General features: G+C 43.6%; 1 protein-coding gene across 3 annotated transcripts in view; it reads right to left on the bottom strand.

The window, feature by feature from the left end:
• ESRP1 (epithelial splicing regulatory protein 1) overlaps positions 1–16,562 on the bottom strand; it is a 60,094-nt gene extending 43,532 nt beyond the window's left edge. For 2 of the 3 annotated variants that reach the window (XM_066578344.1, XM_066578343.1), the window contains exons 1-3: positions 16,227–16,562; positions 16,003–16,131; positions 3,234–3,347 (exon numbers count right to left, since the gene is read on the bottom strand). In XM_066578344.1, the coding sequence (XP_066434441.1) occupies positions 3,234–3,347; positions 16,003–16,131; positions 16,227–16,361 (378 nt within the window). In that variant the 5' untranslated portion in view covers positions 16,362–16,562. The remainder of the gene's footprint in view (positions 1–3,233; positions 3,348–16,002; positions 16,132–16,226) is intronic. The other variant, XM_066578342.1, reaches the window with a different exon arrangement.
• Positions 16,563–19,328: the final 2,766 nt, after the last annotated feature.

Raw genomic sequence — 19,328 nt, 5'->3', positions numbered from 1 at the left:
ACTCAAAAACACGCATCAGATTTTTAAGCACAAAAGACAAAAGCTCAGTGTGAACCTAATCGTATCGGTTTAGAAAATGGGGTGCCAATGGTGAACCTGATAACTCTGGTGTTCACTAGAAAGCACCAATCAAGATGTAGTGCTGGGCTGTGAGCACAAGTCCTACTACAGGATGTCCGGCCCCCATGGAGTAGGTTTTTCAGGGTCTGCATTTTTCTGACCAAACTAATAGCCTTTTGGAGGTTATTTTGTAGGACTTTGGCCATGTGCGATTCCCTTCTACTGCCTTCATATTATATAGACTGTTGGAAGACACAGCAAGTCTTATGATGGCATACATGGATGTGCCATCCTGGAGAAAACACAACTACCTATGCAACCCAATTGTGCGGCAGGTACCGCTGCATGCTACCAGTACCAAAAGGAAAACTAGTGAAGAATGAGTCATGAAGGATAAGGAGAGAGGAAGGCTGCCTGTTCACGGGCGTTGCAGAATCCTGCAGCGGATCTCTGCCGTGTGAGCTGCCGCCCGGGAGCAGGAGCCGGCAGATGGATCTCCGCCGGTCAGCCTATCTGACAGATAGGCTGACTGTGGAGAATCGTGGCAAATCACAGCACGCTATGGAGAGCTTTCACTGCGTTCCCCGTGGCCAGATTATCGCCGCGGGGAACGCAATGAAAACCCACCCGTGGACAGGCAGCCGAATGGTCTGTGGCCACTACCTACAAAACCATTCCTTTTCACGGGATGCCTTTCCAATGCACCTGCAGTCACTTTCATTTGCACTGCAGGAGATAAAATTGATCCACAAAACAAAACGATGGTCTGGCACTTCAGTTCTTGACATGTCAGAGAAGAAATGAAGGCAGAGTTGTGCTTTAGTCGCCCTGTCTCTAAGAAACAAGTAAAAAGCGATAAAAAAGCCATATGTACTGCAAAACAGTACCAGTAGAAACTAGGATGTCAGACAAAAAAAACAAAAACAAAAAAAAACCTCGTATAACTCAGTGGAAAAATAAAAAGGTTATGGCTGTCAGAAGATGGGGCAAAAAAAGAACAAACCTATATATGTTTGGTATGGTAGCAATTTTGTTTTTTCATTTCATTCCACTTAAAAAAAATTCTAAGTTTTAGTACATTACATAGTACCATTAAAAATTACAGCTGACAAAAAAAAAAAAAAAGTCTGACATCTATGCCGATGGATAGATAAATAAGAGTTACGATTTTTATTTAAAGAGGGGTAAGTGGGGGATCCACGTCTTTAAGGGGTTAATCCAGTGTTGCCCAACTCCAGTCCTCAGGGAGCGCCAACAGGTCATGTTTTCAGGATTTCCTCAGTATTGCACAGGTGATGTAATTATTGTTGGTGCCTCAGACATTGCCACAGGTGTTCTTACCATAGGATAGCCTGAAAACATGACCTGTTGGTGGTCCCTGAAGACTGGAGTTGGGGACCCCTGGGTTAAATGACAACATAGTTCTGTCCTGTGTGCTCTGTGTTTATATGGAGGGGATTGGGAAGACTATCCTGCTGCATAGAAATGTGGGTGTTGGCTTGAATGCTGATAACAGCTGTTCACTTTTTAAATCCCCCAATCGAAGTTGGGGGTGCTTAACGGCCCCCCATGATGAGATCACAAGGTGTTCGGTTGCCATGGGAGCCTGCGGCTTTCTGAAGCTCCCACTTCCTGTACAGCAATGGCCAATTACCTACCAAGGCATGCCTGTGGCATGGCTTCATATGTCTGTCAGATCATGGTAAAATGCAAGTAAACAAACTAAATAGAAATTATAAGTTTAAAAAAACCCTTTCCCATACTTCTAACAATTTGTATTGCATAGAGCGCACAAAAAAATGAATGTTTGCATGTTTTGGTCATCCCATATAAAACAAACAAAAAAAATCTAATAAAAAGCAATCAAAAGTTGTATGTACTCCAAAATAGTACCAATATTGACTACAGGACGCCCGCAAAAAACAAGCCCTCACACAACTAGGTCAATAGGAAAAAAAAAAAGAAAAAAAAGTTATGGCGTTCAGAAGACTCAGAAAAAGTGAAATTAAGGGCTGCAGCCTTTAGTGGCTGACGGAGTTCTCCTATTCCTAGCTATTAATCACCTATCCTCAGGACAAGTCATCACTAGCAGATCTAATGGTTCCGCAATGCATAACCTCTGCAATCAACAGTTTTCCCAAGCTGGTATCAGTGTATATAGAACAGTTTCTGTGGAGGCAGACTGCCCCGTATGTTGCACAGAGGCCCTGGCTGGTATTGCAAGCAGAGTCCTATTGGGGGTAATGGAAGTCGGTCTGCAATACCAGCCAGTGCCACTGTGCAATGTATGGGGCTGTCTGCCTCCACAAGTAGTTGATCATTTGTCACAAGCAGCAGACTCTGCCAAAAGTTATTGCTAACCTAGCCTGAGAAATGCTTATCAATAGCTAAAGTGGGAGAACCCCTTTAAGTGACTTGGGGTTAGATTGTGATGCTAAAGTCTTCACTTAGTATTTTTTTGAGGAGTGCATATTATATATTTTTCATCTACTGAAGATACTTCTGATATACAAAGAGCCCCAATTGCTACAAAACTCAGTTAAAATCTGATCACACCACATTGTGTAACGTGGAATCATTGGAAGCTGAAAAGGAGAGAAAAAAAAAAAGTACCTAAACAAATATCCTACATCTCCTTGTCCATGGGGACTTGGCCGCCATAATAAGTCATAATTAGAGATTCTATTCTAAGCATTTTTGTTGTCAAACATGATACCGGATTTATCCAGCAACCAAATCTCCAATTAACTAAACTGCACACCTTAACGAGAAGAAAAAAAAAAAAAGTGTCACATGGCCATCTGCTCCATAATTGTGAGACCATGCAGAGTTTCAGATTCCAATCATTTATCCCATGTGATCAGTACAGGTCCTGTTCCGAGGCAGTAGAACCAAATTCCACATTTAATATTTAGCTGTTCATCGCGTTTAACAGCCTTGAGCATCTCTATAAAGTGGAGCTGTGCTCCACGTCAGGACAGTGGGCATTTCATGTCCGATTCTGGTCCATAAATTGGACATCCTGCGATTCTTTCCCCCACATGGACCATCGGTCTATGAAAAAACGCCTTTATGTGTAACCTAATGGGCTATAAGGTATCCAAGTGATGTCTGTGAAACACTAAGCGGGCCATTAATGTAGACACACACATATAAAAAAAAGTGCACAATACCTTTTTGGAGGCCTCAGGGTGCAAGACTTGTCTAATGTGAAGCTGCCCATCAGTGCACAAGCAGAACGACGTCCCCACGCCAATGTTGATCTCGTTTCCTACAGACTGGTTAAACTGTAATGCAAGAAAAGAGAATGTTGAATTCAGTAATTGAGAGCAGCATGTAACAAACATATCCCACTAAACACACAATCCCACACTTTATATACTCCAAGTACTACAAAGGCATACTGCACGCTGGGGACCAGGGGACCGCTATCTGTGGCTCTACGGCTGCATTCACACGGGCAGGTTTTCACAGGAGTTTTATCCATTTGCGAGATGGACAGAACTCGTATGTGAAAAGAGCCTACTGATTTCACTTTATTCACATGAGCAATTTGGCTGATGGCACAAGAAACTACCCCAAAGTACCACCCCACAGGATCATTCAGTCATTTTCATGCTTGCATGAAATGCACAATAAGTGAATTATCGTCCAATTGCTGGCCGTGTTCACACTAGATTATTGTTCAAATTTGAACGATCCAGCAATTTTCTTGAATGATAATTATTTTGGGTGAGAAAGCACCTTTAGCCTTGATTTATTGTAAAACAGAAAAGACCATAATTATGGTAATCTACCAGTCAAAAGGAGGTAGAACAACAGTGTTTAAAGTTGGGGAGGGGTTAAATGTGCGTAATGTGGTTAAGTGTTGAATGGACCCAATGAGAGAACATTAACTTTCATTGATCCATTCACATCAGAGTGCCAACAACCACTTGACCGTGTTTGCTGTGCAAGTTACACGCGGAGCCTAACGGCACCTGTGATGTCACCATCATGTACTCAGTTACAGGCTCTTAGCTCCTCCCCCTGATCACATGCTGGTGACATCACAGGTCCTTTATCCTCCTTGTGCACTGAATGAAGGGTTAGCATATTAACATCTTCAGCAACACTTCTGCCCTAATCACCAATGCGGTTGCTGGATTTGTGAATCAGCCAACCCAAACAACCAATCACGTTGCTGAATAGGGCAGAAGTGTTGATGAAGATGTTAATATGCGAGGGGTTATGGGTGGACTACATCTCCCACAAACCCCTGTGGCCTCAGTTGCTATGGATATAGCAGTACTCAGTCTGGTAGTTTGTAGCTGGTCGTGAGACAGCTGGACACCTGTGGGGAGACTCCAAAAAAATGACCTCTGACAAAATGTACACATACATAGCTGGCAGTGTATATTAAAATCAACAACATTGAAGCATAGTCCTTCACCACTATTTTCACATCTCCTGAATGTGATATGGCATCTGCAGTGCTAATGCTGCCAACACCAGTCCAGCCTTCATCTAATTGTGAACCGTTGTCCAGTGTTGTCACAAACAGTTGCTGTGTAAACATGTCACCACAGGAGGGTTCAATGCCACCGTGAAGCTAATGCAGCTTACAAGACACAGCGACGAGCCATGATTTCACCTCAGCCACCTGCTGTAGTTTGTAAATCTTGTGCAGCAGATATGCGAAAGCTACGAGTGAACATGTCTCCTCAACGACCTGCTGAAGTTTGTAATTCATGTGCAGCTCATATGCGAAAACAACGTAGAAGAGAGGTGTGTGTGTGTGTGTGTGTGTGTGTGTGTTGCGATGCATGTAGCAGAGCTGTGTGGCGCAGTGCGCCAGAAACACTGGTACTATAATTTCCTAATTACTAGTTTGTATATACATTGCGTATAATACATTTCAAAAAAGCAGCAAGTTCTATTTTACCGTGTATTATATGGTATAGAGCCCTATTGTTCTCTAGGGGTGCATAATAAATGCCATCATTAAGCGAAAGAGTGGGAAATTTAAAAAACAAAAAACAAAGAAAAAAACAAAAAACAAACAGGAAGACTGCTCATGGCAGCATGCATGAGATACACTGTCATGTGCAGTCCAAAAAAAAAAAAACAAAAAAAAAAAAAAACAAAAAAAAAAAAAAACACAGCCATATGCAGTAAAGCGCCAGCTCACACAGCAATGAAACTGTTATATGCACAGGGTTTTACGCATATGATCACGTGAGCCAGCCCTAAAAGCGAGACATTTCATGAAAAATTTTATAAGTTACAGCCCTTCTACACCGAATGATTAACATTAAAAAAAAAAGTTTAATGAGTGAAAATTAACACTAATCGTTCAGTGTAAACATGGCCGACAGTTGCACGATAAATTTGCTCACTTATTGGTCATGTCATGCAAACATAAAAAGTACTATAGAGCTATGCAGGCACAGCGGGACATGAGCAAACTGTAGTGTTCTCTGGGCTTACAGCCCATGCCCCACTGTGAATTCACAGCAGGAAAAAAGGCACAGAGAATCTTTATCAGTGCAGCCGGCTGATAACAGCTGATCGCTCAATTCTAGCAAACTAGAATTCAGCGATCAACGACTCGTGCACGAAGAATGCATTTAGACAGAACGAGAAGTGCTCAAAAGATTATTTTAAGTGATTCTTGTTGTATCTAAATCAGCCTTTAGGCCTCACCAATACAACCGTGTATATTTTGGAAATCTGGAAACACTTTCACTGTTACTATTGTTTCATACCGGGTGCCGTGTATCACTGTACACCACACTAGAATCACAGAAACTGCCAGGTTACATGTGGTGTTCTAACATATTGAGCCTGCATAAACCGTAAGTAGATTTGGGTGGGTTCAAAAGTTGCGGAAAAGTTTACTATCAAACTGAATGGGATTAAAAAAATAAATCCCTTTCACCTAGAGTTTGAAAAACAAAAGCTACCCATTTTCTACTGCTGTACTGTAACTCTAACCACGCACCCTTAGGAGGGTTATAATACTGCTCAGCGTAGGATGCTACATTTAGCGCTAAGAACATAACTGGACTCGGTCATGTGTCATAGAAGCCTTATCGAAACCATTTTATGGTACTCTAAGCACTTTTGCCTAGAAACCAAGAAAGCTGAGCTATAAAAACCATGTTACTTGGCATGCATCTACTCCATCTCACGGGCATCCATTATTGTCCAATGCACTTATAAACAAGCAAACAAAAAACCCACCAAGTCATATAGACATGCTAATGCCAAATCACATGATTGTTGAGCAATTTAATCCAAAAGTCATGAAAGATAATGTAGGATCTGTCATTCTTTGCTCCTCTTCTGGGAATGCTTCACTCTACATTTTGCCAATTAGTAAATTTAGAAATTGAGATTGTAGGACAAAAGCCATTGGCCCAGTCCATATCATAAGAAGCTGCCCAGATCAATTCCTCTTCCTCCACCAAACTTACACTTGGCACTGTGCATTCTTCTGGCACCACCTAAATCAGTTCATGGGGCTGGCAGGTGGTGAAGCATGTCTAAAGACGAAGCGTCCAATGGTGCCGACACTTGGCATGGTGAGCTTAGACTTGGATGTAGCTGCCAGTCATTGGAAACGTGATCCATGCACCTCAGAGCGTTCTTGGGCTGCTGCAGTTTACACCACCGTTACTTACAGATGACATTGCAAGACTAGCAAGCCAAAAACTTGGTCTAAATATACAGTAGATGAGAGAACAGTATGTGAATACCTCTCAACCCCATTACATCCGTTAGTTTCCTATTCTATTTCTGTTACTGGTACACAAAAAGACATAGGAGCGGGCAATGGTAGGCACAACGGGGTGCAGATGCAGGTTTGTTGTAGGGCATGTTACCGCTATTATATACCGCGGATACCTATATATGAAAGTCTTCTTTTAGTTGGTCATTTAGCCAGTGGAGCCTACATTCATGTTTTCTCATTGCAATCACAAGCAGAAGGCTCAGTGTGAAGGAAGTCCGCTGAAGGCCCTTTTACACGGAACAATTATTGTTCAGTTTTGCTTGTTTAAATAATATTTCGGATAATTGTTCAACAAAAACAGAGCCAACGACTGAATGCCGAATGATAAATTACTTGCTCATCATACATTTTATGCAAATTATTGTTGGCTCATTCACTTATAGTTCAGTTTAAATACTGATTGTTCAGTCATTCGTTCATTGTACCAGTGAATGAGAACGACTGAACGAGCAAACAAATTTATCTGCCCAATTAAACAGGCTGTACAAGCAAACTGACATTGTTTGCTCATTTGACCATAGGTGTAAAAGCACCATATGGCTGCCCATACACAAGCGAGTGCGATACCATACGTTTTCACACTGAGGCGTTTTGGGCAAAAATGCCTCCCATCACTTTAGTAAAGTAGCCATCCTCCAGGGCAGCTTCCAGCCACATAAGAGGATCGGCAAGGATTTCCTATTGTTTTCAATGGGAAACCTTGCATTGCACTCATGTGCGCATTGTACACCGTGTGTTTTACTGTCCCATTGAAATCAATGGGAGGCGAGTTACAAGGAACGCGAAAACATAAGACATGCATTGCTTATGTATAAGACTCCATCCAAAAGAACGGTGTCCATATTTCTGTGAAATTTGTGCGTCGCGCAGCGCACAAGTCTCTCGGCAGTGTGAGACCGGCCTAAGGTTGTTGAGCTACAAAAAGCTAAGAAAAAAAATTATTATAAGTTTCTACTGAAAGACATCTGTTTTTTATATGAAGTATCAAAGCATATACTGCAAAGTCTTAAAAACGGAAATGTGTCTTTACACTTTTTCATGCAAGTTTCTTGCATGTGCGAACCGTACGTGACAGTGCCAACATGGACGGGCTCCAAGCCCACAAGGATGAAGTACACGAACAGCGGAAGGCAGTATGCGATGTGTGCTGTAATATTTTAGTGATCGACACATCAAATAAAGACCACAAGCAGGCAGGTATTTCACTTATGTTAAAAAATGGGCATGAGAGGAAATGTTACTAATGAGCACTTCACTACCAACAGCTCTGGTCTCCGGGTAAGTACCCATTACCCAGGCAGCCGCTTCCCTTTATTGAAAGACAGCTCTCCGATTGCTACCACAGTCATTAGTATATGCTTTTTCTAAAATTCTTGATCAGTGAGATGATTAGCACACTAGTTTGGCACGTCTGTCCTATAAGCCAACTAAGAGTTAACATATTACAAGGGCCGAATACAGTGCGACCGGGTAGAGTTACACGTTGGGTGCCAAGCAGTTGTCCAACACAACGTACCCTGTACCAGACAACTAGATACTGGGCACGTGCCCCAAACCCTCCACTACGACTGCCACGTAACCCTTCACATACATATTACACATAGCAACTCCCTCCTCATCCGGCCAGCTCGTATGTCCGCAGCAGCATCCACAATAGGTTTGTCACTGCATTTTTAGTCATTGAGGTTTGAGAGAAATTAGACGGACAATCCGTGCGCGTTAGAGGGAAGTCATTTCTCCAGATTCACTCAAAATAGCGGTCGGATGAATGAGTGATTGGCTAACAGATATTAGGCCTAGTTCACATCTGCAGTCAGTTTTCCTGTTACACCATAGGAACAGAAGAAGTGATCACCACTTCTAGACGGATTGTTCATGTGACAAACAAATGGCGGCAGACCGCTCCCATTGGTTATGTGATCTGTAGGGCTTCAGTCACGCCATCCGCCATGTTTTCCAGATAAAACAGTACATGTGAGTTCTAACACAGATTTCATCATCTTATCAGAAGCGTTGAAATCTACTCTTAATTTGTTGCAAATCTTAACATGCAGAGAATTTAAAATCCACAAATCACTTTGTGCCGCAGATATTTTTCACAGGGCATGCATGGGAGTTCTTGAAAGCTCATCCACACTTATCCCATAAGAGGCTTTTCCACAGCACTACGTATAGATGCAACTTCTGCTCTTACTGCTGCCGACCCAAACTTACAGCATCATAAGCTAACCGTATAATTACTTTAGGTCACAACACATGTGGCTGGACTGGGAACTGCATCCGTAATAAGGATGCTAAAATGTAGCTACATTGAAAAGGGGTTATCCAGGCAGCGCCCTCTGGGATACACCAGGGTCGGAGCGGAAGTAGTGGTCGGCACTCTTAATGAGCTGCACTTACAGTTGAAATCAATGGGAGCTGCACTTGCAATTACGACCCCGTGGATCCATCCAGGCGCTGCCTGGATAACCCCCGATTAGCACTTATTTTGAGAGTCACTGCAATTCAGTTACAAAAATTCCCAGCAAACAGGTGATTTTGCCAGGGCAAAGAGTCAGCGGATTATGCAATGCAGTATTATATGGTGGCCATCCATTAGGAACAGCTGGCAAGTGACATCTTGTGATCAGTCATGCGGTACCATGATGGTCAGGATCTGCTTTTAGATAATGTGCTGACCTCTCCTCTGCGCAGTAGAAGGTAATATTTGGCAGTCAAGGATCAATGTGGCGACTTGATTGACTAACAGCAGGCAGATTGTGGCAGTGACAGAAGTGTGGAGCCAATATTTCTAAAACGGTCGTACGTCCGGCTGTGACCAAGCCACAGTGGAAAGACACTGGACACACGGCAGAAGGTCATCTGTAATGACGAGTCCCATTTCCTGTTGAATCATATGGATGGCCTGGTCTGCATCTGGTGTAAAAAGCATGAAGCCATATATGCTATGGGTGCACCATTGTGTTTCAAAGAGGCTGGTGGTGCAGTGTCATGGTCCGGGAGAGTTTTCCTAGCATGACCTAGGACTGCTGGTCACCATACTACAAATCCTTGACTGGTAAACACTACAGAGAGCTGAACATCTGCATGCATATCTTCAGATCTTCCCTGACTGCAGTGCCATCTTTCAAAAGGACAACACCCCATGGAATTGTGCTCTGATCACTAGAGATTGGTTGGAGGAACACAGCAATGCATTAGCCCCCAAACTCACTGGACTGTAACCCTATTGAACATGTTTGGGGTATGCTAGAAAGGGCCGCAAGATCTGCTCCTACTTATCCACACTATGTGCACCAACTGGTGGAGCTGTAGCAGCGGCATAAGTGGAGTTGAGTATGGAGGATATTACAACCTTGTGGAATCTGTTCCAACATCTGAAAACAGGGATTGTGCAAAGTGGTGAACCAACCTGTAATTGAGTGGGTGTTTATGATCAGTTCATATTCACATACTGTAGCCAGAGCTTTGTTGATAAGGATATATGGACATGCTACAGCAGCTCTGGTAATCACTAGAGCATGCCCCAACATGCCAGGGTAAAATAGGTCTGCAAAAAGGTCTATAGGTGCCATATTATGCAGAGTCTGAAGCCTGCACTATAGAGCCATAAAATGTGTATGTTCCCTATACTCTTAACTTAAGAACAGAAAACAGAATGTTGTTGGACAGCAAAAGAGATTTAAAGATGGGCTTAAAGCTAACTTTAAAAATGGTGGCAGAGACATTGAGAATTGGGAAGCCCTGGCCCTCGAGCGCTCAATTTGGGGGATCAGCCGTTACCAACAGCACTGTGAGTTTCAAAGAGGCACGAATGGATGATTAAAAAGAGAAACATTTAGAGGAAAGAATGTCAAGCCATCCCTTGTCAGACATTCTTCTATTTGGAAACCGATGTCCCCACCGCGACAGAATCTGCGGATCAAGAATAGGTCTCTATAGTCACCTACGGACCCACCGCTAAGCCCTTATACTTGGAAGGCCATCGTGCTCGGCCACGAGTGATAGCCTATGATGATTATTTTGCCTAACATTCACAATATCCATGTACTGCTGTAGAGTCTATAGACTTCCAAGAGAAAAAAACTACTTGTGTTTTACAGGAATTAAAAGCAGCTCCACTAATTTACATTTTGTTTTAAATTATATTCAAGACAATGGCTTAAAGGTGGAGTGTTAGAGGGCAACATACATACACCCGCTGCTCTAATAGTGTTCTGAGGTCTAGGCATGCTGGGAGCTGTAGTTTCAAGCTACAATTTAGAGACCAGTAGTCCAATGCTGATCATAAAGATAGTGGTGACTGATTGAAAAAAGGAAAATCCATTTATCATCTTCAAGTCAAAGACACATTGGTGAAGTCAGGTCTCAGCCCACTACTAGCCCAGATGCAGTGGATAGTGGCCAGCATGGAGTTTGCTGCCGATTTCACCCTATGCATTGCAAAGGGCCAAATCCATGGCTTTTGCACAACATAATGAGCATGTTGAAAATTCTGAAAGCCCCATGCACAAGTATGGTACTATTATTGGCAGTGCAGAATCTATACAAATACAGACTGGCACTTGGTTTTACCATAAATTGGCATGAGTGCTCAAACCATTGATAATCTAGTGAGAATTCATCGTGCCATGGTCTTTGTGGTTAATAAAAGCCAATTGCTAAGTGTATTTAGTGGGACATCCCTCTATCACCCATTCAAACAGCAAGGCGATAAATGTATGATCATTTGGGGGTCCGACCACTGGAGATCATGAAAACTGCAGACCCCGAGTCAATGGAGTGGTGGTGCACAAGTGTGAGACTGATTTTAGTTGCAATTAGAAAACAGCACCAGTTTGAGTGGAGATAGTAGAGCACTGTGCTGGCTACCTACATTCACTTCTATGGGATTAGAGGTGGTAGCTGAGCACAGAGCTCTACTATCTTCATAGAAAGTGAATAGAACACCATTACTCAACTTAGTGCTAGGAATCTGGGATACCATTCCCACGATTCCTGGTGGTACAAGCAGTTAGGCCCTCAGCGATCATACATTTATCACCTGGCTTGTGGATAGTTGATAAGCAAATTGACTGGGAAAACCCCTTTAGGACCGTTTGGTAAATCACTGTTTAGCCACAAAGTTGTGCAGCCATTAAATTGATTTTAAATGCAATCACTTTGATAACTGCGCCAGTCTACATATCAGCACGGTTTTGGCAACATTGTGGTTGCAGTGTCTATACCAGCCTTATGTTAAGGAGGAAGGACTCCGACTGATACATTGTAGCAAACTAGCTGAGATGTTTGTGCAGCTGATGTATTTAGCGCAAACATTGTCGAGACTTGATACAATTGTATCCACTCAGCTGGTTTATGGCCTCTGGACATAAACAGTCTGACTGCAAACTAGTATCTAGAAGATAGCGAGAAATTGAAACAAAGTACTTTACAAGAGTTGTAGAACTTTATTTATAGGGATTACTTCTTTATTAGTGTGCTATTACAAGGCAGTGGGTTTTCCTTTTAAAATGCAGGCGGATTTACGTTTATTGCAGCCGCCGCCTAGTCTTGTCCGTTCAATCACTATGATGAGTCCAGGTGCCGTCAGCAATCAGTATTTCTCCACCTGCATTTTGCTAGAGAGAAACGCTGCCATGTAATAACAAGCTAATGTCCCTTCACACAGCGTAAATGCTGCAGAACTTCCACAGCAGATTTTTCTGCGGAAATTTGTTAACATTTACAGAACAAGCCATATGGATGAGATTTATAAAAGTCAGCAGCGTTTTTGAAAAATGCAGTGGATTCTAGATCTGCATTATGCCCATTTATGCTGCAGATTGCAACCGTTGTAATACAAGGGGTAAAACCGGCAGTAAATCCACAACAAAGTCCTCACCATTTAGGTGTGAATTTGTCCCATGCTTGCTGGGGGTCAGCACGTGCTGTATGAAGGCGGCCAAAGGGTGGTTTCACACGGGCAAGAAAAATCAAGCGATTTTCGCGTGATGCGAGAATCAGTAAAAAAGCAGAATAATAAACCAATGATTTTAAATGGTTTCCTTCCCATTAGTGTTGTTGAGGGAACAAAAAAATAAATAGCCGCATTGCTCCATCTGTGACAGATTTTTTTTTTTATGTCCCACGTTTACTTGTTAACCGCAAGCAACTTGCATTTCGATTTTAAAATTAAAAAAGTCCTATTGACTCACTATATAATAGCGTCAGGATCGAGCTATAAAAACCTGCAAGAGAATAGTGAAAGGCAGTGATGATGTCGCATTAAAATAAAGCAGTGCTGCTGCTCAAAAACTGGGAAAGAATGCGATTTTGTTGCAATTCTCGTGGAAAAAAAAAAATCCATCGCCCACGTGAAACTAGCCTTAGAGTCTTTTCAGGTGTTTTCTTTATTTTTTTATATGTTGCATTTTTGTCTGCACAAACCCCATGGCTAGATACCACCAGTAGGGAGTTAGGGCTCATACACACGAACGGATTTGAATTGCATATTACGTGGTACATCACAACAATTCAAATAAATAGATTCTTGCATGTCCCACTCACAGTAGCATTTCTCATTGTGTATAACACTTGCGTAAAAATAAAAAAAAATAAAAAACACGAAACCAGGAAGACTGCATACGACATGTGCAGTCCAAAGTCACTGCGATTTACGTAATGCATGCAGCATTTTACACATAGGCTCCTGTGAATGAGTTATTAAGTCAATAGGGCTTATTGTGGTATATTTTGGGGGTCCATGAAGGTTTTTCTTCCCTCCCAAAACACAGCACGCCCCAGGTTTGGTTGTTATTGTAGATGTTTTTTCTATAAGGAGATGAGAAAAAAAAAAAAAAGCCCCACCCAAAATAAATACTTGTAATAGACATGAAGGTCACGTGTTTGTTTTTTCTTTAAAGCACATGCTAGAAAACACAGAGCCAGAAAAGTGTGTTGGAAGGCCAAGACTAGAAAACACTTTCAGTGGCTTTGTAGTTTGCGTAGGTAAAACTGCAGCAAAACCGCTTGGGCTAATTGGGTTAAGAGGCTCCCATTGACTTCAATGAGGCGTCGCAGACCTGCGCTCCAACGCAGCATTTCTAACGCTGCTATTTTAGAGTGCTGGGTGTTCCATTTTTCAGCGTTTTTGCCTTTAACGCACCTCATCGAAATGATGGAGAGCGTTAAAAAGTGCTGTGAAACGCTGTACCATGCGTTCAAACACGCCAGATGCAAGACACAAGCAGATGAAGCTTTACAAGAAAGATGCTGGTTTCTTAGGTTGGTTATTTTATGGGAGGCGCATCTTCCAGTATGCGCAGAATTGGATGTGTTAAGGCAAATGAAAAAATAAGAAGCTACAAATCGAACGTATGAAGGGATATTCATAAGTCTCTACAGACCAGCAAGCACCCGGCTGAGGAGGTCTGGGCTTTAAGTGCTGTGAAAAGTGTACCTAAAGAGTCAGCGAATCCTGCTTTATGGCAATACTAATGGCCTGCATGCAAACCATACATGACAGGGTCATTTGCATGAGTGTTTTATGTCCCTATAGCCATTCGCTCAGTAAAACCTTTTGTTCGTGGATGATACCAGGGACATAAAAACGAACTGCGTATAGTAAACTGCTGAAGGTGGAGGCTATAAAGAAAAAAAAAAAAAAAAAAAAAACAACAATTTTTTAAAATGTATATTATATATAAAATGGTGTAGTTTAAACTACCCCCCCCCCAAAAAAAAAATAAGTAAATAAAAAAAAAAAATACACACACACACACAATCAGCAACAACAGCGCCAAAGATTACAGCTTCTGAGGACTTCACTTCCCAAAGGTGTCAAATAATCCTCCAGAATAACCTGTCCCACCTCCAGGAAAGGCACCACCCGGATCTCTGCCCTTGTGTGATTACACACTACCAGCAGACAGATTATGGGCGGGTAACGCCGCAGTTCTACAAACCCAAGTCACCTGTCTAGTTAATGACTTTCTGTGGGTGGAATGACACAAAGAACTGGAAAATCGTGTGTGAAACAAAAAAAACGGGATACTGGCAAACGCTTAAATCCTAAAGCTGGAGGCGGCCATTGTGTCAGGCAAAACTGCAAATAACCAGGTGTTGTAGCCATGGTTAACAGTGAAAGGGTTAATGGGAGCCTACGAGCAGGAAACAGTCCCAACAACCGCCATGTTCACGATTGCACTTTTATAACGTAACATGTAAGACACACTTGCAGCAAGGGATGAGTTAATGTGCGCACACGAGCGCACGCACTTTGTTTACTAACAAGGAAGTCCTGACAACTGCCGCAGCCCTTACTACCGACGGTACAGAGACCGGGGGGCACATTATAAATATGGCATATGCTAAAACTAACTACTCTTTAATATATGGAGGCGTTTGGCATTAGCAGAAAAAAAATTGAAATGTTGCATTGTAGTACGGGCAAAAATGGCGACTTTCTGTATAAAGTCAGGACAAAAATTCCGCACAACACGAAATACCGGAATTATTGATCACGTCACTACATTGCCATTTTGCTCCCCTTATCCGTCAGCACTGTAAAGTTGTCACAATGTAAATTCTAGCGCCCCTACAACACATTATGACCCCCCATTTTACACGTAATTACAACAGCCAGACTCCTGCGCCCCAAAACACCGCCATACAAAATAACGACCGTTTGGATGACACACGCATCACTAAAATTTCCATTTTGCCCTTTTCTCTAGAGCTAGCGCTGCTGATACGTAAATTTGGCGCAACGCTATAAGCATTCTAGTACCCCTTTATAACAACCCCCATTCCGCACGTGAAGCCAACGCCAGCTCTACCCTACCATGTGTCGCGGTGCACCGCCAACCATCACTATCTCACGCAGCAGCCGGCGGCCATTATTTTGGCAGCTATATAGCCACCCAGCACCAATTTAGATCAGCTACATTTTACTACCCGCTTCTATATATAAAATGCCTAGACGTAACTCCCCCGTGTGCGCCATTTTTTTTTTTTTTTAAACTTACATTGACACCACACTTGACTGATAATCAATCATAACCCCACCCAGCATTGGACATTTCAGAAAATGGCACAACCCAAATCCATTCTCTGTTATGGAGTGCTCCACCTGTGGTCTAGGTGGCAGTGAAGGAGTTAATGACCCCCTCCTGGGGGCGCCTCACCTGCTGCAGGGCTTGCTCCAGCTGGGGGGCCAGGTACAGGCTCTCTGCCTCCAGCTTTGTGGCTTCCTTGCATTCTTCTGTCAGCTCCAGGTGGTCCGGTCGGACCCCAACTTCGTGCAGCTCGCCCACCTGGAAGAGAAAGCAGCACAGAGGCCTTCAGCAAGGTGCCTGCAGTATGAGGTGCCTCTTCAGGGGTCCGCAGGGGCCACCAGCCGACCACTCACCTTCTGGTTGGCCAAGTCTATCACCTTCCACAAGAGCTGGATGACCTCCTTCTCATCGGAGCCCAGTTTAGCACAGTTTGCCCCCGCAGTGGTTGTGAAGAGAATCACCAGGTAATCCGGGGAAGCGGCCGTCATGATGAGGAACAAGTGGCAAAACAATTATGTACAAAAAGAGATAAAAAAATAATAAACTTTCACCTTCCCCCCCAAAAAAGTGAAAGAAAAGCCCCCAAATGCAGCAGCACCCTACACCTTTGAATCACCTCCACCTATAGACATGGAGAGGACACCCTGGGGACCTGCACTCACTCTGCAGGAGGATCCAGGTGGGGGAGGGGAGGGAGAGGCCGGTTTTGCCTCTTTTTTGTTTTGCACTCCTGTGTGAGGACCAATACAATGCAGGCTGCGCCCCTGGCAGCGGCTGGTGACTTGTCATTGGGATGGGTCGGAGCCGCCCCCTCCCACGTGGTCTCCAGGTAAGAGATACCTGGCCAGGTCGGCTCGGCTATTTCCGTCAGATTCCATTCGGCTGCGCTCGGCTGCAGTCTCTCAGGCTCCCCCTACAGGCACTGAGGGAAATGATTGCACTACCAATCTGCGTGGAACACGTAGTTTTACACTATTGTCAAAGGGATCCAGAAAACATGTCTTAGGGCTTATTCAAACAGGCACATGGAAAAGTGAAAGCGCAATACGCAGTGAATAGAACCTATTGATCTGAATGGGTTTGTTCACATGAGCGTAATTTGATGGTGAATTTCGTTTGCGGAAAAAATACGCAGCATGGTCTATTATTGTGTGTATTGCACACAAAAATAGCACATATTAGGGCAAAAATAGGAGCGTAGGAGCGGAGTTTATTTTTTTTGCTAGAGGCGTAGTATCACATCTTGTATCCAAGCTAGCGGCAGTACAACAGAGTACTAGAGCCTCCATGCCCTCCCGTATCACATTTTGTATCCAAGCTAGCAGTGGTACAACAGGGTATTAGGGCCTCCATGCCCCCATATCACATCTTGTATCCAAGCTAGAGGTGGTACAACAGGGTACTAGGGCCTCCATGCCCTCCCGTATCACATCTTGTATCCAAGCTAGCGGCGGTACAACAGGGTACTAGAGCCTCCATGCCCACCTGTATCACATCTTATATCCAAGCTACAGATGGTACAACAGGGTACTAGAGCCTCCATGCCCGCCCGTATCACATCTTGTATCCAAGCTAGAGGTGGTACAACAGGATACTAGAGCCTCCATGCCAGTCCGTATCACATCTTATATCCAAGCTACAGATGGTACAACAGGGTACTAGAGCCTCCATGCCCGCCCGTATCACATCTTATATCTAAGCTAGAGGTAGTACAACAGGGTACTAGAGCCTTCATGCCCGCCTGTATCACATCTTATATCCAAGCTAGAGGTGGTACAACAGGGTACTAGAGCCTCCATGCCCATCTGTATCACATCTAGCATACAAGCTAGAGGCAGTACAACAGAGTACTAGAGCCTCCATGCCTGCCTGTATCACATTTTGTATCCAAGCTAGAGGCGGTACAACAAGATACTAGAGCCTCCATGCCCGCCTGTATCACATCTTGTATCCAAGCTAGAGGTGGTACAACAGGCTACTAGAGCCTGCATGCCCACCAGTATCACATCTTATTTCCAAGCTGGTGGCGGTACAACAGGGTACTAGAGCCTCCATGCCCGCCCGTATCACATCTTGTATCCAAGCTAGAGGCGGTACAACAAGGTGCCACAGTTTATATCATGGAATTTTCCACTGTGGAAAATGCGCAGCATCTCCGCTATATGTGAACGGACCCTAATTGTGTATTTTGATGTGGAATTGCAGTCAGGTTTCAAGCCATTTTCAAGTATGCATCACAATTTGCAGGCAGCCTACAGAATTTGGTGCAATATTTCCAGTGGCTTACAGTGTGTCCTGTGGGCTAAATGTGTTGTCTGGGACTTTCAGCATTTTTTCTATTGATGATCAGCACGGATCTGCCGCTCAGGATCCTCGCTGATCAGCTGATTCCCAGTGCTGCTGTCACGGACAGCGCAAGAAGCAGACCCTCCAGTGGACCTTTGACGATCATCTATGGATGAACTATCCTCAGGATACGTCATCAGTAGAAAAAAATGTCCAAAGTCCCAGACAGCTTCTTAAAAGTGCACTTGCACAGATACTCTGCCTCCTGATCTGACATTGGGCGAGGAGAGATAAGATAGCCATACAGCCTGCTCCACTGTCCTACACTGCTAAATAAAAGGTATGCAGACCAGCCCGAAGTAGTCCAAAAGGACCCTCTTTTGGCCTCCTTCAAGTGATTGGGAGCTTTCCTGGTGGATATGTCAAATGTGTTCACAAAACAGGATGTGGATATTGTGTCAGCTGTCTACAGCTACAAAAGAGAAGCAATGCTCAGGTGCAGTCCATAAGCTCTAGCATCAAATAGGTTAGACTGACCCGTCACTTCCCTGCAATTGGGTGTGGGCACTTTCCCATGTATTGTAGTCAGGTACTCCTAAAACTAGTGTCACTTTTGCTTTTACCAGAATTATTAAAGAGGTTTTTACAAAACCACTATTGATTATCTATATTCAGCATAGGTCATCAATAGTTGATCAGCAAGGCCTGCCACTTGGGACCCGATGCTGTCCGCGGGCGCCTGATCAGCTGTGGTCCTGAGCAATGGGCTTGTGAAAATCCCTTTAAATTCCTCTTTGGATGAGCAAGCTGTGCAGTTGCCTGAAAAGACGTCATGCTCCCACAGTGTACCTGATAGAAGGTAATGCTAATCATAGGGCTGGGCCCATTGCATTATGTTTTAAAGCAAGCATTGTAGTCTAAAGGATATTCCAGAAATCAACAGTTATGACATGTCAATCACATTTATCACAAACTGGTAGGGATTCAGCAGCTGGGACTTCCATTGATCAAGACCAATAGGGTCCCGGTCATTAAAAGGCTGTGAGCAACTTGTCCAAACATTACTGTGATGGGAACAATACTGTATATGAGGTGGGCTGGGAGGATAGAAACAGCGAGCATGGCTAGGTTACATTGTTTCTGTAACCCCTGAAGTCATTGGGATGTCC

This window comes from Eleutherodactylus coqui, chromosome 9, assembly GCF_035609145.1.
Source record: "Eleutherodactylus coqui strain aEleCoq1 chromosome 9, aEleCoq1.hap1, whole genome shotgun sequence".
NCBI lineage: Eukaryota > Metazoa > Chordata > Amphibia > Anura > Eleutherodactylidae > Eleutherodactylus > Eleutherodactylus coqui.
This window is presented reverse-complemented; position numbering and strand designations above follow the sequence as displayed.